The sequence below is a fragment of the Salmo trutta genome, chromosome 22 (genome assembly GCF_901001165.1).
Source record: "Salmo trutta chromosome 22, fSalTru1.1, whole genome shotgun sequence".
Taxonomy (NCBI): Eukaryota; Metazoa; Chordata; class Actinopteri; order Salmoniformes; family Salmonidae; genus Salmo; species Salmo trutta.
In genome coordinates this window covers 46083865-46108185 of record NC_042978.1, presented here as the reverse complement: position 1 = coordinate 46108185, position 24321 = coordinate 46083865, and the positions used below count along the sequence as shown (strand labels likewise).

Sequence of the window (24321 nt, the reverse complement as noted above, 5' to 3'; positions counted from 1 at the left end):
CCTGTGTTGTTTTCCCCACCAAAGAGACCTGGGACCTGTGTTGTGTTGTGTTCCCCACCAAAGAGACCTGGGACCTGTGTTGTGTTCCCCACCAAAGAGACCTGGGACCTGTGTTGTGTTCCCCACCAAAGAGACCTGGGACCTGTGTTGTGTTCCCCACCAAAGAGACCTGGGACCTGTATTGTGTTGTGTTCCCCACCAAAGAGACCTGGGACCTGTGTTGTGTTCCCCACCAAAGAGACCTGGGACCTGTGTTGTGTTCCCCACCAAAGAGACCTGGGACCTGTATTGTGTTGTGTTCCCCACCAAAGAGACCTGGGACCTGTGTTGTTTTCCCCACCAAAGAGACCTGGGACCTGTGTTGTTTTCCCCACCAAAGAGACCTGGGACCTGTGTTGTGTTCCCCTCCAAAGAGACCTGGGACATGTGTTCCCCTCCACCAGCTGCCTGGGGTCTGATACTCTGATATGACACCGGGCTCACACATTTCCATCTGTGTCCCTCTCTGTCAGTCAACAGCTGTGTTTGAAGATTACCAACTGTTTCGGCTGTAATTCAGATCCCATCACTTCCTTTGTTGATGGGAGTTTCAACAATCCTGGAATCGCTCTTTGATTCCCTCAAAGAGAACTCTAAAGGTTGTTTATGTTAGATGCACTCATAAACATACCTCTTGGGTAAGGGGGGTACATTTTCAAACCCTTGTTTTCAGTTATTTTATTTTTTTAAAGTATTTTTTACATATTTAACTAGGCAAGTCAGTTAAGAACAAATTCTTATTTACAATGATGGCCAGTTAACAGTGGGTTAACTGCCTTGTTCAGGGGTATAACAACAGATTTTTACCTTGTAAGCTCAGTGATTCAAACCAGCAAATTTTCAGTTACTGGCCCAACGCTCTAACCACTAGGCTACCTGCTGCCCCTAACAGCAGAGTACTGGCCCAATGCTCTAACCACTAGGCTACCTGCTGCCCCTAACAGCAGAGTACTGGCCCAACGCTCTAACCACTAGGCTACCTGCTGCCCCTAACAGCAGAGTACTGGCCCAACGCTCTAACCACTAGGCTACCTGCCGCCCCTAACAGCAGAGTACTGGCCCAATGCTCTAACCACTAGGCTACCTGCTGCCCCTAACAGCAGAATACTGGCCCAACGCTCTAACCACTAGGCTACCTGCTGCCCCTAACAGCAGAGTACTGGCCCAATGCTCTAACCACTAGGCTACCTGCCGCCCCTAACAGCAGAATACTGACCCAATGCTCTAACCACTAGGCTACCTGCTGCCCCTTAAAGCTTTATAGATATACCACTCTATTGAAGTGCTTTCATACACAAGCATGCCAGTAAGAGATTTACCAACAAGCAGACTACTTTAATGAACTCATCTAGGGTAAATTTATGTTCTGCACTTTAGACCGCCCCCCCCCCCCCCCCCCACATGGCTTTAGTCCAGTGCAATCCAGAACATGTGTGTATGTGTGTGTGTGTGTATGTGTGTGTGTGGGGGGGGGGGTTCTCCGCCACCATCACAACAGCCTTCACAGTGGATGACAGTAACATTCTATTGTGGCCTCTACTCTACTGTACTACATGCCCATTCACTTATAGCAGGTGCTCTTTCCAGTGAGGTCCTCCTGTCTGAAACAGGAGAGGTGTTCTATAAGGTCGTATGGACACAACAAAACAATGCAGACTTTAATGAGTGGGTATTTACATACGAGGCAGCAGTCCTCTGTCAGTCTGTCTGGTATGGTTGACTGGACTGGGCTGATTCACTTCTTTTTTACACTGTAATTGTTGGACCACTGTTACTTGTTGGTATAGAGCAGACCATACACTATAATATTTTTATTTTTTTAATGTTATTTCACCTTTATTTAACCAGGTAGGCAAGTTGAGAACAAGTTCTCATTTACAACTGCGACCTGGCCAAGATAAAGCAAAGCAGTTTGACACATACAACAACACAGAGTTACACATGGAGTAAAACAAAAATAGTCAATAAAACAGTAGAAAAATAAGTCTACGGTATATACAATGTGAGCAAATGAGGTGAGATAAGGGAGGTAAAGGCAATAAATTGGCCATGGTGGCGAAGTAAATACAATATAGCAAGTAAAACACTGGAATGGTAGATTTGCAGTGGATGAATGTGCAAAGTAGAAATACTGGGGTGCAAAGAAGCAAAAATGAATAAATAAATAAATACAGTAGGGGAAGAGGTAGTTGTTTGGGCTAATTATAGATGGGCTATGTACAGGTGCAGTGATCTGTGAGCTGCTCTGACAGCTGGTGCTTAAAGCTAGAGAGGGAGATAAGTGTTTCCAGTTTCAGAGATTTTTGTAGTTCGTTCCAGTCATTGGCAGCAGAGAACTGGAAGGAGAGGTGGCCAAAGGAGGAATTGGCTTTGGGGGTGACCAGTGAGATATACGTGCTGGAGCGCGTGCTACGGGTGGGTGCTGCTATGGTGACCAGCGAGCTGAGATAAGGCGGGGCTTTACCTAGCAGGGTCTTGTAGATGACCTGGAGCCAGTGGGTTTGGCGACGAGTATGAAGCGAGGGCCAGCCAACGAGAGGGTACAGGTCGCAGTGGTGGGTAGTATATGGGGCTTTGGTGACAAAACGGATGGCACTGTGATAGACTGCATCCAATTTATTGAGTAGGGTATTGGAGGCTATTTTGTAAATGACATCGCTGAAGTCGAGGATCGGTAGGATGGTCAGTTTTACGAGGGTATTGTTTCTTATCGATGACAGTTACGATATCGTTTAGGACCTTGAGCGTGGCTGAGGTGCACCCATGACCAGCTCTGAAACCAGATTGCATAGCGGAGAAGGTATGGTGGGATTCGAAATGGTCGGTAATCTGTTTGTTAACTTGGTTTTCGAAGACCTTAGAAAGGCAGGATAGGGTAGATATAGGTCTGTAGCAGTTTGGGTCAAGAGTGTCCCCCCTTTAAAGAGGGGGATGACCGCAGCTGCTTTCCAATCTTTGGGAATCTCAGACGACACAAAAGAGAGGTTGAACAGGCTAGCAATAGGGGTTGCAACAATTTCGGCAGATCATTTTAGAAAGAAAGGGTCCAGATTGTCTAGCCCGGCTGATCTGTAGGGGTCCAGAATTTGCAGCTCTTTCAGAACATCAGCTGACTGGATTTGGGAGAAGGAGAAATGGGGAAGGCTTGGGCGACTTGCTGTGGGGGGTGCAGTGCTGTTGACTGCGGTAGGGGTAGCCAGGTGGAAAGCATGGCCAGCCGTAGAAAAATGCTTATTGAAATTCTCAATTATAGTGGATTTATCGGTGGTGATAGAGTTTCCTATCCTCAGTGCAGTGGGCAGCTGGGAGGAGGTGCTCTTATTCTCCATGTTAAAGTGTCCCAGAACATTTTTTGAGTTTGTGTTTCAGGAAGCAAATTTCTGCTTGAAAAAGCTAGCCTTGGCTTTTCTAACTGCCTGTGTATATTGGTTTCTAACTTCCCTGAAAAGTTGCATATCACGGGGGCTGTTTGATGCTAATGCAGTACGCCACAGGATGTTTTTGTGTTGGTTAAGGGCAGTCAGGTCTGGAGAGAACCAAGGGCTATATCTGTTCCTGGTTCTAAATTTCTTGAATGGGGCATGCTTATTTAAGATGGTGAGGAAGGCATTTAAAAAAAATAACCAGGCATCCTTTACTGACGGGATGAGGTCAATATCCTTCCAGGATACCCGGGCCAGGTCGATTAGAAAGGCCTGCTCGCTGAAGTGTTTCAGGGAGCGTTTGACAGGGATGAGTGGAGGTCGTTTGACCGCTGACCCATTACGGATGCAGGCAATGAGGCAGTGATCGCTGAGATCTTGGTTGAAAACAGCAGAGGTGTATTTAGAGGGAAAGTTGGTTAGGATGATATCTATGAGGGTGCCAGTGTTTACGGCTTTGAGGTTGTACCTGGTAGGTTCATTGATAATTTGTGTGAGATTGAGGGCATCAAGCTTAGATTGTAGGATGGCTGGGGTGTTAAGCATGTCCCAGTTTAGGTCACCTAGCAGCACGAGCTCTGAAGAAAGATGGGGGCAATCAGTTCACATATGGTGTCCAGAGCACAGCTGGGGGCAGAGGGTGGTCTATAGCAGGCGGCAACGGTGAGAGACTTGTTTTTGGAGAGGTGGATTTTTAAAAGTAGAAGTTCAAATTGTTTGGGTACAGACCTGGATAGTAGGACATTACTCTGCAGGCTATCTCTGCAGTAGATTGTAACATCGCCCCCTCATACTATCTAGATAGGATATTGTTTGTTAAGCTGTTTCACAAAGTTTTGTTTTTGTTTATCACCTGACACACGGCAAACAAGATGATATTTCATTGTTGTTAAAAAGGAGAACAGTAAACCCTATTGTAAGGTGTGTTGTATGTCATTGTAAGGTGTGTTGTATGTCATTGTAAGGTGTGTTGTATGTCATTGTAAGGTGTGTTGTATTAACCATGACAATATAAAATTGTACCACCCTAAACCACGTATTGTTCTGATGTACATAATGTGAGTTGTGATTCCTTGCTGGATTTCAGGGCAGAAAATAATTTCATCAGCAAGAATAATCATAACAATTCGATGCCTTGCATTGAACTGGATTATAGCTCCACCATGTGGTAAACAAAGGTACTGATTCATGAAGAAAAATGGACTTGTCTTTATTTGTGTAAATGACCGAGGGATTTTTGGTCTACCTATGCCTGTTTGTACTTCATTGACAAAGTCTATCAACTTCACAGTCCCTAAAACGTGATAATGGGACCATTGCACACTATCCGGGAAATATTGTCAACATTTTACATCCCATGATATATTTGAAACATTGTTAATAGCAATAATTAAAACAATTGAAATAATTGCAATCAAATCAAATGATCAATTAAATCAAATGGCCCAGGAGGACATCTGGCTGCCACAATTTAGCCTGGAGCAAAAAGGCCTTTGGCTTCAGCCTGGCTATTCCCTCCTCCTCCTCCTCCTCCTCCTCCTCCTCCTCGTCGTCCTCCTCCTCACTGGTTCATTTGACCCAGTGTCTTCATCACAGTAGTCTCCTCCAGTTGGACCTATCTCCTTCTTGGCATAGATCAGTCTGAGGCCCCCGCCCATGTCTATTTTAACACATCCATGGCTACTGAACGAAGAGCTGTTTAGAACCGTCTCTTTTAGGTGAACGAAGCAGAATAAAAAGGCTAACTGAAAATACTTGAAATGCCCTTTACTTGTAAAGGTCTTTGTATAACCACGTGTGCTTCATTTACATCCAACATCTCATCATTTCATAAATACCAGCATACGTCTGGGTAAATTCCACTTGAATGCACCTCTACCTGGTAGTTACTAGTGGGGAAACTCATCTATAATCCCTGTACTCCGAGTTTCCCATTTGCACCTCTCTGATGTAATTTGTCAACAAAAATGAAAACAAGCATGGTGAGCCCTAGGAATAAGCTAAATAAGCCCAACTGAGTTTTTTTATTTGAGAGTTAGAATAGTAGAAGACACCAGGTGTAAATTTGGTTGTAAGTACATTTGCTCACACTGTACATAGATGTTTCTATTGTGTTATTGACTGTATGTTTGTTTATCCCATGTGTAACTCTGTGTTATTGTTTTTGTCGCACTGCTTTGCTTTATCTTGGCCAGGTCGCAGATGTAAACGAGAACTTGTTCTCAACTGGCCTACCTGGTTAAGTAAAGGTGAAATAAAAATACATTTAAAATACATTTAAAAAATGGTTGTGCATCAGCAGTTTTTCTCTTGTTATGTCAGTCACTGACAGTCACTCAACTAGCCACATCAGCCAACAATCTTTAGATTTGGTAGTTAGTCTAGCCAGCTATTTAAACTTGGACAATACCGACCGAGCACACCTGCTAAGTGGACCTGACCTCCAGGGGCCCACATTGATTTTGTTAGTCATTCACACTCAGATATCATACTAACATGGCATACAGTGCCTTCGGGAATTATTCAGACCCCTTGACTTTTTCCACATTTTGCTACGTTACAGCCTTATTCTAAAATTGATTAAATAAAACAATTTGCTCATCACTCTACACACAACACCTCATAATGACAAAGTGAAAACAGGTTTTTAGAAATTTGTGCAAATTTATTAAAAACAAAAATCAGAAATATTACATGTACGTAAGTATTCAGACCCATTGATATGAGACCAAAATTGATCTCAGGTGCATCCTATTTCCATTGATCATCCTTGAGCTGTTTCTACAACTTGATTGGAGGCCACCTGTGGTAAATTCAATTGTCTTGGAAATGCACACACCTGTCTATATAAGATCCCACAGTTGACAGTCCATGTCAGAGCAAAAACCAAGCCCTGAGGTTGAAGGAATTGTCCGTAGAGAGACGGGATTCTGTCGAGGCACAGATCTGGGGGAAGGGTATCAAAAAAAATGTCTGCAGCATTGAAGGTCCCCAAGAACACAGTGGCCTCCAACATTCTTAAATGGAAGAAGTTTGGAACCACCAAGACTCTTCCTAGAGCTGGCCGCCCGGGGTAGAAGATGATAATTTTTTATTTCTTTCATCACATTCCCAGTGGGTCAGAAGTTTACACATACTCAATTAGTATTTGGTAGCATTTCCTTTAAATTGTTTAACTTGGGTCAAACGTTTTGGGTAGCCTTCCACAAGCTTCTCACAGTAAGTTAGGTACATTTTGGCCCATTCCTCCTGACAGAGCTGGTGTAACGGAGTCAGGTTTGTAGGCCTCCTTACTCGCACACGCTTTTTAAGTTCTGCCCACAAGTTTTCCATGGGATTGAGGTCAGGGCTTTGTGATGGCCACTCCAATACCTTGACTTTGTTGTCCTTAAGCCATTTTGCCACAATTTTGGAAGTATGCTTGGGGTCATTGTCCATTTGGAAGACCCATTTGTGACCAAGATTTAACTTCCTGACTGATGTCTTGAGATGTTACCACCCTGCATCCCACTGCTGGCTTGCTTCTGAAGTTAAGCAGGGTTGGTCCTGGTCAGTCCCTGGATGGGAGACCAGATGGTGTTGGAGGGCAAGTAGGAGGCACTCTTTCCTCTGGTCTAAAAGAATATCCCAATCCCCCAGGGCAGTGATTGGGGACACTGCCCTGTGTAGGGTGCTGTCTTTCGGATGGGACGTTAAACGGGTGTCCTGACTCTCTGTGGTCACTAAAGATCCCATGGCACTTATTGTAAGAGTAGGGGTGTTAACCCTGGTGTCCTGGCTAAATTCCCAATCTGGCCCTCATACCATCATGGCCACCTAATCATCCCCAGCTTACAATTGGCTCATTCATCCCCCTCCTCTCCCCTGAAACTATTCCCCAGGTTGTTGCTGTAAATGAGAATGTGTTCTCAGTCAACTTACCTGGTAAAATAAAAAATGTTGCTTCAATATATCCACATCATTTTCCTGCCTCATGATGCCATCTATTTTGTGAAGTGCACCAGTCCCTCCTACAGCAAAGCACCCCCACAACATGATGCTGCCACCCCTGTGCTTCACGGTTGGGATGGTGTTCTTCGGCTTGCAAGCCTCCCCCTTTTTCTTCCAAACATAACGATGGTCATTATGGCCAAACAGTTCTATTTTTGTTTCATCAGACCAGAGGACATTTCTCCAAAAAGTACAATCTTTGTCCCCATGTGCAGTTCCAAACCGTAGTCTGGCTTTTTTATGGCGGTTATGGAGCAGTGGCTTCTTGCTTGCTGAGCGTCCTTTCAGGTTATGTCGATATAGGACTCATTCTACTGTGGATATAGATACTTTTGTACCAGTTTCCTCCAGCATCTTCACAAGATCCATTGCTGTTCTGGGATTGATTTGCACTTTTCGCACCAAAGTACGTTCATCTCTAGGAGACAGAACGTGTCTCCTTTCTGAGCGGTATGACGGCTGCGTGGCCCCATGGTGTTTATACTTGCGTACTATTGTTTGTACAGATGAATGTAGTACCTTCAGGCGTTTGGAAATTGCTCCCAAGGATGAACCAGACTTGTGGTCTACAATTTTTTTTTGAGGTCTTGGCTGTTTTCTTTTGATTTTCCCATAATGTCAAGCAAAGAGGCACTGCGTTTGAAGGTAGGCCTTGAAATACATCCACAGGTACACCTCCAATTGACTCAAATGATGCCAATTAGTCTATCACAAGCTTCTAAAGCCATGATGTCATTTTCTGCAATTTTCCAAGCTGTTTAAAGGCACAGTCAACTTAGTGTATGTAAACTTCTGACCCACTGGAATAGTGATACAGTTAATTATAAGTGAAATAATCTGTCTGTAATCAATTGTTGGAAAAATTACTTGTGTCATGCACAAAGTAGATGTCCGAATTGAAACTATAGTTTGTTAACAAGAAATTAATGGAGTGGTTGAAAAACGAGTTTTAATGACTCCAACCTAAATTCATGTAAACTTCCAACTTCAACTGTAAATGTGAAAATTCTGACACAGTTTTTGCTTTGTCATTATGGTTGTATTGTGTGTAGGTTGATGGGGATTGGGGGGGGGGGGACGACAATTTTAATACATTGTAGAATAAGGCTGTAAACAAACAAAATTTGAATAAGGTCAAGGGGATTGAATACTTTCTGAAAGCACTGTACTGTATGAAACCGAGGTACAGTAACTGGTATTAGGATTGATCCACTTAGAACAGCGTCTATACCCACTACTGTACAACCAGGATTTTACATTGAGAGAACATTAAATGCCTCAACAACTTGGTTCAAATCAATAACTAAATGGTGTCATTATTTTTCCTTTTATTCGCTCCACCCTGTGACCTGTAAATATATGCATCATCCAACCTTTTATTTTATGCATAACATCATTTTTTGTCAATTAAGTTTCCAGTAACATCATGCTGCGTATGCTTTGCGTATGCTTTTTCTGTTTTGCGAAAACAGTGATGTCTATGAAACAATTAAATATCAATTAAAATCATTTAAAAAGACTGTCGATGAAGTTTAATAGATGGAGTATTGCAGCCAGCATAAAGATAGACTGGGATGGTGTTTGGAAATGCGTGCTTGTTTGAAATGGAAAAGCATCGCGGTAATCTATTGATAAAGAACATCAAGATGAAGCAGCTGCTTTATACACTGTTGAGCGTTACATCCCCAGGGGTTCGTGCTGATTGGACTGAGATTGTGATAGCCGGTTAAATGGCGTCCCTTGAGAAGGCAAGAACCAAGATGTATGTTAGGAGAAGTGCAGTATTATCATAAGGAGAAGTATACTTGGAAATACAGAGGAGGAATGGAGGGGAAAAGGAGGTCTAAGAGAGCGAGGGAGGAAGTGGGTGAGCTTGAGTCGGTTAAAAATGGTGGAAAAAAGGGAGATGGTTTGTTAAAGAAGAATGGTAGAAAGTGTAAGCAGAGGGGGCTGAAGACAGGAGGACAAATGGAAGTGAATGAGGGCGAAGTATCGGGTGTGGTGATGTTCTCGGAGCCCGAGGCTAGCACCGAGGGTCAGGATAAAGATGAGTCTGTGACAGTAGGGTTGACGTTTTTGGGGGGAAAAAGTGGACCCTTGCCTTTTTGGCTGATCCATTTGTGGTTTCAGGGTGAGTGAAAACAGAGTTGGGTGCTGTGGAATCGGTGAGAGTAACCAGAAGTAGTCTTGTGATAATTGTGTTTCTGCTGGTTATAGAGAGTAGGCACTCTGTGTTAAAACGACTGGGGGGGGGGCAATTGTTTTGTTCTCAAGGAAAGGGAGCCATTGAAAGGAGTGATTACTGGGGTAGCGGTAAATGTAAAAGTTAACCAACTGAACGGGAAGATTCTCGGTGTTTGTGATGCTCGCCGTTTGGTGCGAAGCAGACAGGGTGGCGTTAGTGGTGAAACAGAAGAGTCGTCTGTTCTTTTGAGTTTTGATGTTGTGTCTTTGTCCTACAAAGTGATGTTAGGATATATAAGTTATCCTGTGCGAGCTTTTGTGCCGAATACATTACGTTGTTACAGGTGTCAAGCTTATGGGCATGTGGCAGCAGTGTGTAGGTGTGAGAAGTGTGCAGAAGGGCATGAGAAAGGAATGTGTAGCATTGGGGAAAGTAGTGGTATGTGTAAATTGTTGGGGAGCCCATGGGGATCAGACATGTCCCGTGCGAGAGAGGCAGGTTTATGTTTCCAGGGTTAGAGTAGTGAGGAAGTTGTCATATGCTGAGGCCGTGAAGAAAGTAGAGGAAGATGGGTCAAGGGGGAGGGATCCTGAGAGGAGTGGTGGGAGTAGTAGATCTGTCCCAGTACAGAGGGATAAACCAACAAGTGATATATGTTTTAGTAAGATTGGATTTGTCAACTGTACTGCAGGGATGGAATGTCGCAGAAAATAGAGTTTGTGGTGGCAGAGAGGTATTTGGGTGTGTGGGACTTGATGTCAACAGGGTGTGTTAAGTGGTGGTGTCCCATCCTTTCAGGCTGTTGGCCTGAAGTATATTATTTTATTTAACTAGGCGAGTCGGTTAAGAACAAATTCCCTAACCCTAACGATACTGGGCTAATTGTGTGCTGCCCTATTGGGCTCCCAATCATGGCCAGTTGTGATACAGCCTGGAATCGAACCAGGGTATGTAGTGGCACCTCTAGCACTGAGATGCCTTAGACCACTGCGCCACTCAGGAGCCTTAAAGTAGGGCTAAATAGATTTAAATAGTGGAGTAGGGTGATGTTATTGTTTATTATTCTAATTTTTTGTGTGTATGTAGTGTTAGATGGTAGGGTATTTAAAAAATAAAAAAATTCAAGCAAAGTTTAAGGGAGTTGTACTCCAGTCTAGTAGGTGGCGGTAATGCAACATTTATTGGATGCCAACCGCCGTTAAACTTCATCGAAGAAGAAACACGTTTGACGCTTATGTCAGGGAGCTTGTGTAAAAGGGGGTGGAGATTTGTATAACTATTATTTCATTTTTTTTCTTCATTGTATTCAGAGGAATGTCCCTGTATTGATATGTAATAGTGTTATTATTGTTGCAACAACAAAAAAAGAAACACTGCCGGAAGAAGGAAATGTGATTTAAGGTTAGGCATAAGGACAGCAGTGTGGTTAAGGTTAACGTTAAGGTTAGGTTTAAAATCCTATTTTATTAAGAAGATACATTTTAGAAATGGGCGGGGTTTGAGACTTTGTGGCTGTGGTAACTAGTGACGACAGTAGAAAGCTCGAGATTCAACATGGCCGCTTACATGATAATGCTGGGTGCTTGTAAGCAGACTTCTAAAAACGGCGCAATCTTGTCGAGAAATTACCCCAATATGTTTACAACGGGGACCGTGCGATCTCTCGTTGGCGAGTCATCTAACTGGACTGTAATGGTGGCCAAAAGATCTTATTCTACGAACGGTACGCTTAGGAAAACATTATGCAACGCCCGCTCTGGTAACGTTGTTACATCAATGACAGGAGCCGGGAGGCTAGCGAAGCTCAACCGATGGACAAGGGTCACCGGTTTTTTTTCCGGGGAAAGAGCGATTCTCGGCTGCGGGGCTTCGACCAGCTACAACCAGATAAGATTGTTTGGTAACCGAGGCAGCGGCGCTGGCTTCTCGGGGGAAGACGGGTCGGAGAGCAGCGGGTCTGGGGGAGACGAGTCAGGGGGAGATGGAGGAACTCCGTACAACTCCCCCCAGATGACAGCTCTCACCCCGATGCTGGTCCCTGAAGTGTTCCCCAACGTACCACTGATCGCGGTCAGTAGGAACCCGGTTTTCCCAAGGTTCATCAAAATTATCGAGGTAAGCAGCGCCGACTCATTAGAGCCAGAGGTCTCCCAAGGACACATCTGGATGATGCAATACTCAGAATTTAAAAAATTCACTTATTTTGAATGACTGGTGTCTCGACCAGTGTGTCAACTTAAAGTTGCAATACTTAACTTTTTGGGCGACCTGACAAAACCCACATAGAAATGGGAGTTATAAATCTGTCATTCTCATTTAAAGCAATTCTAAGATAGCTCTGTTCTATGCTATTTCTATGATTCCCGTTTTAAGTAGAGTTTTTTTTTGCTTTACTTTTGTACACAAGCTTCAAACAGCTGAAAATACAATACTTTTGGTTATATAAAATATATTCCACAGCTGTTTAGATTATACAGTGATTCTCTACACTATACTTGCTTGTTTTGCCACATAAACTGAAATTAGGTGAACTATTAGAATTTTAGCAACCTGGAAATGTTAGAGCGATTTCTGCATAGTGGGTCTTACATTTTAATGCCTCCAATAAGTCTTACATGGAATTGCATCATATTCAACTCTAGTACTGTATGTGGTCATCGTTGCTGCAGATCTTTTCGGTCTAACATCTTAGGGAATCATTTTCTTTGTTTTTGTTAATGCAGTAGTTCCATTTTCTAACATCTTGTTGTTGTGCAAGTCAGCTAATCATTACACATGTTGGGTGGTGTTTCATTTGTAGGTGAAGAACAAGGGGCTTATGGATCTTCTGAGGAGAAAAGTCCGACTTGCCCAACCGTACGCTGGAGTGTTCCTGAAGAAAGACGATGCGTAAGGGATATCTGTCTTCAACTGTAAACGCTAGGACTGTGATTATAGCTTTATCGCAATATTTGTTTTGTTTTTTACATGTCAAAAATGAAAACATGAAGCAGACAACTCTTTGGTCCTTTAAAAACCTGCTGTAACATATTGTGTGTTTGTAGTTTGGAAAATAAATAAATGTGACTCAGGATGACAAGATATTGATGTTTGTTTCCAACATTAGGGCTGTTTTCCTGAAGAAGTTAAATCCGCTTCGTGTTTTGTTTCCTTGCCACAATACTAAGGAGTATCGCGATACTGGTATCGTCCTGGCTCTAGTACTTACCCTTTAGACAGATCCTACTGTATTCTCTCTGACGTTCTCTCTTCTCTTCTCTCTCTGGGGTTCTTCAGTAATGAGACTGATGTGGTGGAGAGTCTGGATGCCATCTACAACACAGGAACTTTTGTACAGATCCATGAGATGCAGGACCTTGGTGACAAGCTGAGGATGATTGTTATGGGCCACAGAAGGTAGGGGTGAAAATGGAAGAAAAAAACACTTACTCTGCATGTTATGTTACCTTTTGATATTTAATCTACAGTATGAGTCAGTGCCCATTGGAAACGTACGCACTGTATGAAATACTCCTTTCTCTCTGGTAGAATCCGCATCACCAAACAGATGGAGGTGGAGCCGGATGAACCTGCCTCTGCTGCCTCTGAGTCTGCCTCTGTCACTGAACCAGGGAGCCAGCCCAATGTCTCACGCCGGAAGCCCAAGAGAAAAGAGCGTAAAGACCCAGCCATCCTGCCCGAAACAATGGAGGAGAAGGTGCAGGAGGCAGACCTGATAGTAGAGATGCTCCCTCTGCCCTCCCCTGATATCCTTATGGTGGAGGTAGACAACGTGGTGCACCAACAGTTTGAGGTCTCAGAGGAAGTCAAGGTAGGCGTTTGGATTATACAGGGCCTTCGGGAAATATTCAGACCACTTCACTTTTATCACATTTTGTTACGTTACATTCTTATTCTAAAATTGATTAAATATACTTTTTTCTCATCAATCAATTTACAATACCCCATAATGACAAAGCAAAAACAGATTTGTAGATTTTTTCAAATTTAAAAATAAAAAAACAGATACCATATTTACATAAGTATTCAGACCCTTTGCTATGAGACTCTAAATTGAGTCCACCTGTGGTAAATTCAATTGATTGCACATGATTTGAAAGGCACACACCTGTCTATATGTCCCACAGTTGACAGTGCATGTCAGAGCAAAAACCAAGCCATGAGGTTGAAGGAATTGTCCGTAGAGCTCTGAGACAGGATTGTGTCAAGGCACAGATCTGGGGAAGGGTACCAAAACATTTCTGCAGCATTGAAGGTCCCCAAGAACACAGCGGCCTCCATCATTCTTAAATGGAAGAAGTTTGGAACCGCCAAGACTCTTCCTAGAGCTGGCAGCCCGGCCAAACTGAACAATCGGGGGAGAAGAGCCTTGGTCAGGGAGGTGACCAAGAATTTGATTGTCACTCTGACAGAGCTCCAGAGTTCCTCTGTTGAGATGGTTGTCCTTCTGGAAGTTTCTCATCTCTGCAGAACTCCACCACAGGCCTTTATGGTAGAGTGGCCAGACGGAAGCCACTCTTCAGTAAAAGGCACCTGACAGCCCACTTGGAGTTTGCCAAAAGGCACCTAAAGACTCTCAGACCATGAGAAACAAGATTCTCTGGTCTGATAAAACCAAGATTGAACTCTTTGGCCTGAATGTTAAATGTAATGTCTGCAGGAAACCTGGCACCATCCTTACGGTGAAGCATGGTGGTGGCAGCATCATGCTGTGGGGTTGTGCTTGTATTTCTTGACCCAAGCAAGTCTCCTTCTTATTGGTGTCCTTTAGTAGTGGTTTCTTTGCAGCAATTGGACCATGAAGGCCTGATTTACACAGTCTCCTCTGAACAGTTGATATTGAGATGTCTATTACTTGAACTCTGTGAAGCATTTATTTGGGCTGCAATTTCTGATGCTGGTAACTAATGAACTGATCCTCTGCAGCAGAGGTAACTCTGGGTCTTCCTTTCCTGTGGCAGTCCTCATGAGAGCCAGTTTCATCATAGCGCTTGATGGTTTTTGTGACTGCACTTGAAGAAACTTACGAAGTTCTTGACATTTTCCGGAATGACTGACCTTCATGTCTTAAAGTAATGATGGACTGTCGTTTCTCTTTGCTTATTATGGCAAGAACAGCTCAAGTATGGACTTGGTCTTTTACCAGATAGGGCTATCTTCTGTATACCACCCCTACCTTGTCACAACACAAATGTTTGGCTCAAATGCATTAACATGGAAAGAAATTCCACAAATTGACTTTGAACAAAGCACCCCTGTTAATTGAAATGCATTCCGGGTGACTACCTCATGAAGCTGGTTGAGAGAATGTCAAGAGTGTGCAAAGCTGTTATCAAGGCAAAGGGTGGCTACTTTGAAGAATCTCAAATTATAAAAAAAATAAAATAAAAGTATAAAAATATAAAAAGTGTTAATCATGATTCCATATGTGTTATTTCATAGTTTGATGTGTTCACTATTATTCTACAATGTAGAAAATAGATTAAAATAAAGGGAAAAGCCCTGTATTGAGTAGGTGTGTCCAAACTTTTGACTGGTACTGTATGTAATTAATTTACAAGTCTGAAAATGGTTGTAGCAACTGCGGATTGCCCCTTTAACCACGTATTTGTGGCTTGATGCCTGTGTAGCAGTTGGTTTGTTTTATGTTTCAATTTGAAGAAAAATAAATCAAATTAGTTGATTTACTTTGTTTGAAGGCCCTGACGGCAGAGATCGTGAAGACCATCCGTGACATCATCGCCCTTAATCCACTTTACAGGTAATGACATAATTTCTTTACAAATACATAATTGTCGTTCAAAATACCTAGGAAAGGGATGTTTCTTCCAATGTCTAGATGGCGGTAATTATGAATGCAGCAATAGTCCAGAACTTTTATGTTTTGTTTTTTTGAATGTCTGTGAATGTTACTGACTTCTTATTTTTTAAGGCTTTACTTCAAATGCCCACACATGTTTCAGCCTCCTCCCTTTTTTTTTTAGATGCATGAGAGTGTCTGTCAAATGACTAACATGTAATTGTGTGTGTGTGTGTGTGTGTGTGTGTGTGCACGCAGAGAGTCTGTTCTTCAGATGATGCAGGCTGGGCAGAGAGTAGTGGACAACCCCATCTATCTGAGTGACATGGGAGCCGCTCTCACAGGGGCCGAGTCACACGAGCTGCAGGACGTACTGGAAGAGACCAACGTAAGTAGACAGGGATTGTCCTCACTAACAAACATGATCAGTTCTTTACTCATGTTTTGTTGCCTTTTCTCTCCATGGATGTTCAAACTAAAAAAGAAGCCATTACCCATAAGCACATGTAGATTGGCAATATAATATTCTTTGTGCTTTTTTTTCAATAAATGTAACGCTCTCCTCAGATTCCCAAACGTCTCTACAAGGCGTTATCACTGCTGAAGAAAGAATATGAACTGAGTAAGCTGCAGCAGCGCCTCGGCAGGGAGGTAACGTGACTTCCTCTTTAGCCAATGTTGAGATGTGTACAGTACCTCTTCAAAACTGTTTTTTTTTTTTTTTTCATCACCTCAAGCTCTTTGCAAAATGTTATGACACATTTTACAGTAAAATAGTAACCTAAATGAATGGCGACGATGGTTCGGACAGGCACCAATCCAATATGACGACTTTGCCATTCCTCGCACAGAATTTTTTTTTATTTAAAGAATGAAAATATTTGTTATAATGATTGTGACGTCTCTGTCAGGTGGAGGAGAAGATCAAGTTGACCCACAGGAAGTACCTGCTCCAGGAGCAGCTTAAAATCATTAAGAAGGAGTTGGGCTTGGAGAAAGAGGACAAGGATGCCATAGAGGAGAAGTTCAGGGAGAGGCTGAAGGAGCGCACCGTGCCCCAACACATCATGGACGTCATCAACGAGGAGCTAAACAAACTCAGCCTGCTGGACAACCACTCCTCAGAGTTCAAGTCAGTCCCTGAACCCCAAATCAACCCCTAGTCCATCCCTGCCCCCCCCTGGATGTGGAGATCTGAGTGGATTGGATAGGTGTACTGTAAGCAATATGGCGACAATTCCACCTGGCCTATCACAGGGCAAAATAGAGCTACCACCATACTGCTTAAACCTATCCAATTCTCACAGATCTATATGTAAGTGCTATGTGGGTAGGGGCTAGGGGTTGATTTGGGAATCAGGGACTGACCTCAGCATCTGCCTCACCTTTGAACTATCACTCAGAAAGAGCATATTTTTGTTGTTACATCTGTCCTATTTTTTTATACAAAGTAAATAAATAAAAAACCAATTCAATAAGTACGAGATGAACATGACTGTTCTGTTAAACTGTTGGTTCTGTGTGCAGTGTGACCAGGAACTATCTGGACTGGCTGACCTCGATGCCCTGGGGAACTAATAGTGAGGAGAACCTGGAACTCAAACGGGCCAAAGAGGTGCTGGAGGAAGACCATTATGGAATGGACGATGTCAAGAAACGCATTCTGGTGAGAGAATTGTACTGTGGGATCACCATGGTTACAATCTGACAGTGGTAGACGGTTGGACTTGTGGATGTGAAAAATCGAATCTGTTGGCTGAATTGTACCTTAATTAATTAAGAAAATACAAAGTTTCCTCTTCACCTCACCCTTCTTCCTCTCTTTCTTCCTGCAGGAGTTTATTGCGGTGAGCCAGCTGAGAGGCTCGACCCAGGGAAAGATCCTGTGTTTCTATGGTCCTCCTGGTGTGGGAAAGACCAGTATCGCTCGCTCCATCGCCAGAGCACTCAACCGAGAGTATTTCCGCTTCAGTGTCGGTGGTATGACCGACGTCGCTGAAATCAAAGGCCACAGGTATAAGACACTACTTAGCTACTGGTCATTGCTCAGTAAAACAATTCTGTCAGAATTCAAATTGTACACAATCCAAAGTTGAGAGTAACTTTTATTTACTGTACTTTTGTGTTGTGTGTTTTCAGGAGAACGTATGTGGGAGCCATGCCTGGAAAGATCATTCAATGCCTCAAGAAGACAAAAACAGAAAACCCACTGGTCCTTATTGATGAGGTGAATAATACATGCTATGTTGTCAGCTCTAGCTCTATTTGGCTGGCAGAAATGTAGTTTAATGCGTTTTTGTTGGTATTATTGGTGAAGGAGATGATCGACTGTTCTGCCTTTTATTCTTCCAGGTTGACAAGATAGGTCGTGGTTACCAAGGCGACCCGTCCTCAGCTCTGCTGGAGCTTCTGGACCCGGAGCAGAACTTCAACTTCCTGGATCACTACCTGGATGTGCCTGTTGACCTGTCCAAGGTAGGTGGACACACCTGTTAGGACGGACCTGTCCAAGGTAGGTGGACACACCTGTCAGGACGGACCTGTCCAAGGTAGGTGGACACACCTGTCAGGACGGACCTGTCCAAGGTAGGTGGACACACCTGTCAGGACGGACCTGTCCAAGGTAGGTGGTCACACCTGTCAGGACGGACCTGTCCAAGGTAGGTGGACACACCTGTCAGGACGGACCTGTCCAAGGTAGGTGGACACACCTGTCAGGACGGACCTGTCCAAGGTAGGTGGACACACCTGTCAGGACGGACCTGTCCAAGGTAGGTGGACACACCTGTCAGGACGGACCTGTCCAAGGTAGGTGGACACACCTGTCAGGACGGACCTGTCCAAGGTAGGTGGACACACCTGTCAGGACGGACCTGTCCAAGGTAGGTGGACACACCTGTCAGGACGGACCTGTCCAAGGTAGGTGGACACACCTGTCAGGACGGACCTGTCCAAGGTAGGTGGACACACCCCTGTTAGGACGGACCTGTCCAAGGTAGGTGGACGGACCTGTCCAAGGTAGGTGGACACACTTGTCAGGACGGACCTGTCCAAGGTAGGTGGACGGACCTGTCCAAGGTAGGTGGACACACTTGTCAGGACGGACCTGTCCAAGGTAGGTGGACGGACCTGTCCAAGGTAGGTGGACACACCTGTCAGGATGGACCTGTCCAAGGTAGGATGGACTTGTCCCTGGAGGGATTTGAGGTGTACAGACTTTTCTTACAGCCCAGCACAGATAATGAATAGGTCATGTTCTTGAATCTAACAGTTTGTGTCCTTGTTCTCTCCAGGTTCTGTTTATCTGCACTGCCAATGTGACTGACACCATCCCAGAGCCCCTCAGAGACCGTATGGAGATGATCAACGTGTCTGGATACGTGGCCCAGGAGAAACTAGCCATCGCTGAGGTAATGTGTCATCACACAAGATTCAATCAGACAGCAGTCAAATAGCATGATTTAACAAAACACCCACTCCATCTTACTGCAAACATTGGTTCATTAAACATGTTTCCATCCAAACATTTTTATGCGACTAAAGTACCTGTGGGATATAAAAAGGCCTGATGGAAACAATTTGTTGGTAACCTTTCCTAAAAACGTTTCCAATGCCATTTATCACATGATCTATTTCATTGACCCAAATAATGATCCAGCTCTTAACCACCAACATGTTTGACAGGGGTGGGTAATATTTTGGGTCGATGAAATAGATCATGCGACAAATGGCATTGGAATTTTTTATAAATGTTTTGCTCAATATTTGATAGAAGTAAACTGCAGTCATGCGACGATGCTGGGTCCCGGGGTCCTCCCGCTGGGTCCCGGCCCGGGGTCCTCCCGCTGGGTCCCGGCCCGGGGTCCTCCCGCTGGGTCCCGGCCCGGGGTCCTCCCGCTGTGTCCTCCCGCTGTGTCCTCCCGCTGTGTCCTCCATCTGGGTCCCGGGTTCCTCCCGCTGGGTCCTCCCGCTGGGTCCCGGGGTCCTCCCGCTGGGTCCCGGGGTCCTCCCCCGGGGTCCTCCCCCTAGGTCCCGGGGTCCTCCCGCTGGGTCCTCTCGCTCGGTCCCGGGGGCCTCCCGCTGGGTCCCGGGGTCAGGTCCCGGGGGCCCCCCGCTAGGTCCCGGGGTCCTCCCGCTGGGTCCTCCCGCTGGGTCCCGGGGTCCTCCCGCTGGGTCCCGGGGTCCTCCCGCTGGGTCCCGGCCCGGGGTCCTCCTGCTGGGTCCCGGCCCGGGGTCCTCCCGCTGTGTCCTCCCGCTGTGTCCTCCCGCTGTGTCCTCCCGCTGTGTACCGGGGTCCTCCCGCTGGGTCCTCCCGCTGGGTCCCGGGGTCCTCCCGCTGGGTCCCGGGGTCCTCCCCCGGGGTCCTCCCCCTAGGTCCCGGGGTCCTCCCGCTGGGTCCTCTCGCTCGGTCCCGGGGGCCTCCCGCTGGGTCCCGGGGTCAGGTCCCGGGGGCCCCCCGCTCGGTCCCGGGGTCCTCCCGCTGGGTCCTCCCGCTGGGTCCCGGGGTCCTCCCGCTGGGTCCCGGGGTCCTCCCGCTGGGTCCCGGGGTCCTCCCGCTGGGTCCCGGGGTCCTCCCGCTCGGTCCCGGAAAATCATGCACCAGCTTCAGATGATTTCAAGTTATGATGAACGTCACAGGGTGGGTAAAATGCACAGTAATGATGAGCTTGACTCTATAATCATGCTGGTGACATGATGATTGGTGCTTGGCTGCCAATTTAACCAATAAAACCAGTATGCGCAAATTTGCTATTTATCGCAAGACTTGTGGCAAAACCATCAACAGAGCTGAAAATGGGAGGATAACGTTTAAATGAAAAGTTACTTTTTAATCACAACAAGCCAGTTTAGTGAATTTCTGTTGGAAAAATTTAGCATATTTTTTTTGTGTGAATATTAGAATATGAAAATCTTTCGACAAATGGATGGACGACCAAGCTATTAGAGGTATCGCCATCTGACCGTAACTCTCTCTCTCTCTCTCTAACAGAAGTACCTGGTACCTCAGTTGCGTACTCAATGTGGACTGACTGAGGATACGACCGACATCTCCCCAGAGGCTCTGAACCTTCTCATCAGACAGTACTGCAGAGAGAGTGGAGTCAGGAACCTACAGAAACAAGTGGAGAAGGTCAGGCCAAACTTCACCTTCTGACTGCATGTATTAGTGGCAAGTCTAAATCGCTGCCAAAGGTGCTTCAACAAAGTCATGAGTAAAGGGTCTGAATACTTATGTAAATAAGGTATTTCAGTTTTTTTTTATATAAATTTGCATACAATTCTAAAAACCTGTTTTTGCTTTGTCATTATGGGGTATTGTGTGTAGATTGATGAGGACAACATTTTATTTAATCTATTTTAGAATAAGGCTGTAACGTAACAAAATGTGGAAAAAGGGAAGGGGGCTGAATACATTCAGAATGCACTGTATACACTATGGGGTTAATCCTGACTTTGAAGTCACATTTTCACTCATTCGATGTAAGTGGAAATTAGGATTTTCCCCTATGAAAGGAAATAATTAGACTTTAGGGTGTTGCTGATGTTTCTGATTGTCCAGGTGTTCCGGAAAGTGGCGTTCCGTATCGTGAGTGGGGAGGAGACCGCGGTCCAGGTTACCCCTGACAACCTGCAGGATTACGTCGGCAAGCCCATCTTCACCGTGGATAGAATGTATGACGTCACACCGCCTGGTGTTGTCATGGGCCTGGCATGGACAGCCATGGGTAAGAACGACCTGTTTTACAACCAGCATTATGCATAGACGACAAACACCTCTCTGATCTTAACCCTCTGGAGTGTAAGCCTGGGGATCATTTAGACTTCTAATTTTATTTTAAAAAGATATACAGTACTAGTCAAAAGTTGGGACACCTACTCATTCAAGGGTTTTGCTTTATTTTTACTATTTTCTACATTGTAGAATAATAGTGAAGAAATCAAAACTATGAAATCACACATATGGAATCTTGTAGTAACCAAAAAAAGGTGTTAAACAAATCAAAATATATTTGAGATTCTTCAAAGTAGCCACCCTTTGCCTTGATGACAGCTTTGCACGCTCTTGGCATTCTCTCACCCAGCTTCACCTGGAATGCTTTTCCAGCTTGAGATGCAGCCCGTGCAGATATCTCTAGCTTAAACAGATGGGTTTTGATAGGGAATTTTTCTGTTGTGCTAATTAGATTTAGCAGACATCGCCTCATAAGGGTTTTTAAAGTCCCCTCCATCTCTCCAGGTGGCACCACGCTGTTCATCGAGACGTCCCTGAGACGGCCGCGGGACACTGGGGGTAAGGATAAGGACGGCCCCAGGGACGGGTCCCTGGAGGTGACAGGGCAGCTGGGAGATGTGATGAAGGAGAGCTCTAAAATCGCCTGTACCTTCGCCAGGACCTTCCTCATGAAGCAGCAGCCAGACAACGACTTTTTTTCTGGCGCCCACCTCCATTTGCATGTCCCTGAGGTAGGGTTGATGATATGACACTGTCCTTACAGACTGTAGCAGTTTTTAAAATGTTTGTCTTGTATACCCCTTCCGTACAAACTGGCAGTTGTGTTTTTCCATCAATGTACAGATTTCAACCAACCATGTTATCTGATATCTTTAATCACTCACCCTATTACAGTTTTCTATGAAAAGGGACCTTCAATGTACCAAACAAACAGTTTCTCCTCCTCTCTCCCTGTACGGCTGCTGTGGTTATTAACAGGGTGCTACTCCCAAGGACGGCCCCAGTGCCGGCTGCACCATCGTCACGGCCCTGCTGTCCTTGGCCACCAACACGCCAGTGCGGGAGAACGTGGCCATGACTGGAGAGGTGTCCCTGACCGGAAAGATCCTGCCTGTGGGAGGCATCAAGGAGAAGACCATTGCTGTGAGTCACGTCACTCTTAATAACACTGTTTTAGTTACCTGGGAGCTTAGTGGGATAATTGGTCAACTTGATACCTTTTTTAAAAAAAAAAGTATTATTATTTATGAGAAAGAGAACGAAATGTAGTTCAAGTAGGCCGTTACTTTACATATTGTATTACTATAAAAACGTAACTTATGAGGTGAGACACTTGATCAACAATGGTTTCATAACATACTGAAGACACCTTTGCCATTTTATTGCTAATTCCTGCAGAAAGCACAGAGGCTACTGGTAAGACGGATATGCAAACGATATGTTTTTGCATATGACATTCAAGTTTAATTTATGGTTCCTTCTGAAAGCCTATTTTATAGTAAATCATGAGGGTACAGTGTTAGTCTGGAGTATGGGAGAGCTCATGTTCTGAAACTTATCTGAACTTTTATTATACTGAACAAAAATATAAAAGCAACAATTTAACATATGAACTGTAATTCAGTAAAATTAAGGAAATCCTGTCAATTTAAATAAATTAATTGGGCCCTAATCTATGGGTTTCACATGACTGGGCAGGGTCCCACCCACTGGGGAGCCAGGTCCAGCCAATCAGAGTAAGTTTTTACCCACAAAAGGGCTTAATTGCATACAGAAATACTCCAGTTTCATAAGCTGTCCAGTTGGCTGGTCAAGAAGCTGGATGTGGAGGTCCTGGGCTGGCGTGGTTTCACGTGGTCTGTAGTTGTGAGGCCGGTTGGATGTATTGCCAAATTCTCTAAAATGACGTTGGAGGCGGCTTATGGTAGAGAAATGAACATTCAATTCTCTGGCAACAGCTTTGGTGGACATTCCTGCAGTCAGCATTCCAATTGCATGCTCCCTCAAAACTTGAGACATCTGTGGCATTGTGTTGTGTGACAAAACTGCACATTTTAGTGGTATTTTATTGTCCCCAGCACAAGATGCACCTGTGTAATGATCATGTTGTTTAATCAGCTTCTTGATATGCCACACCTGTCAGGTGGATGGATTATCTTGGCAAAGGAGAAATGCTCACTGACAGGGATGTAAACAAATGTCAGAAGCTTTTTCTGGATATAGAACATTTCTGGGATATTTTATTTCAGCTTGTGAAACATGGGACCAACACTTTTTAAATGTTGCGTTATATATTTGTGTATAGTTTTAGTAGCAGTGACCACAATGAATCTTGAACATTCCTCCCTTCTCTCCAGGCAAAGCGTGCAGGAGTGACCTGCATGATCTTACCAGCGGAGAACAAGAAGGACTTCTCTGACCTGCCAGAGTTCATCACAGAGGGCCTGGAGGTTCACTTTGTGGATCATTACAGCAAGATGTACCCCATAGTCTTTCCACAACAATGAACACTGACTCTGTGAAACTGAAAATGGCACCTGAGCTGCTACCAGTGTTGGGGTCAATTCAGGAAGAACAATGAAATTCCAATTCTCTTCAATGTGGAAAATGTTGAATTGTAATTTGTTTTACTTTAAGAACTGACTGGAATTAAAATGGAATTCACCCCAACCCAGATGGACACAACTGGTTAGATCAGGTATCCTGAACTATGAAAGCAGATGTTTCTGATCAGCTTTGTTTTTATTTGGTTGTACATTCTCACCTGTTAAAAGTTGACATCTGACCGTGTGAGACAGCTGTGTCATGAGAGTGAAACGTATGTCTATCATGTATTAGTGGGACATTTGAGATCTAAGTTACATTTCTAATTACCGATGTTAAACTCTTACACAACCTAGACCCTTTTTATTGACCAAACGTTGCATTTAATTTAACTGTTGATAAAACTTGCAGATTATAACTTTACTTTTATGCTGAAGTTTATTCCCACTCGATCAATGGTTTCATGACACCTTTGCCATTTATTGCCAATTTCTACAGCAAGCACACAGGCTACTGGTAAGACTAGTGGCTAGCCCATCATTAGCATTTCTAAAAATGCAGCTGGCGTACTGTAAAGTACACTAACCAGCCAGAGTCATTCTCCAGA

At 44.5% G+C, this 24321-nt stretch overlaps 1 protein-coding gene across 1 annotated transcript; it reads left to right on the top strand.

Annotated features, from left to right (window-relative positions):
• The first annotated feature begins 11166 nt into the window (after window positions 1-11166).
• lonp1 (lon peptidase 1, mitochondrial) lies at window positions 11167-24137 on the top strand. The gene is made up of 18 exons (XM_029708176.1): window positions 11167-11751; window positions 12437-12525; window positions 12913-13032; window positions 13165-13447; window positions 15336-15397; window positions 15695-15824; window positions 16004-16087; window positions 16348-16568; window positions 16964-17102; window positions 17272-17450; window positions 17576-17663; window positions 17789-17911; window positions 18730-18846; window positions 20427-20567; window positions 20997-21162; window positions 21675-21901; window positions 22149-22313; window positions 23528-24137. Exons 1-18 carry the CDS (start codon window positions 11191-11193, stop codon window positions 23675-23677), a joined length of 3045 nt encoding a protein of 1014 aa, XP_029564036.1. The 5' UTR covers window positions 11167-11190; the 3' UTR covers window positions 23678-24137.
• The last annotated feature ends 184 nt before the right edge of the window (window positions 24138-24321 follow it).

Bases quoted from the DNA above. Each gene is read 5' to 3' on its own strand.
- lonp1 (XM_029708176.1), top strand. From the start codon at position 11,191: ATGGCCGCTTACATGATAATGCTGGGTGCTTGTAAGCAGACTTCTAAA. The intron at 17,103-17,271 runs GTGAGAGAATTG...TTCTTCCTGCAG, and splicing joins ATGTCAAGAAACGCATTCTG to GAGTTTATTGCGGTGAGCCA. The intron at 17,912-18,729 runs GTAGGTGGACAC...TGTTCTCTCCAG, and splicing joins TGCCTGTTGACCTGTCCAAG to GTTCTGTTTATCTGCACTGC.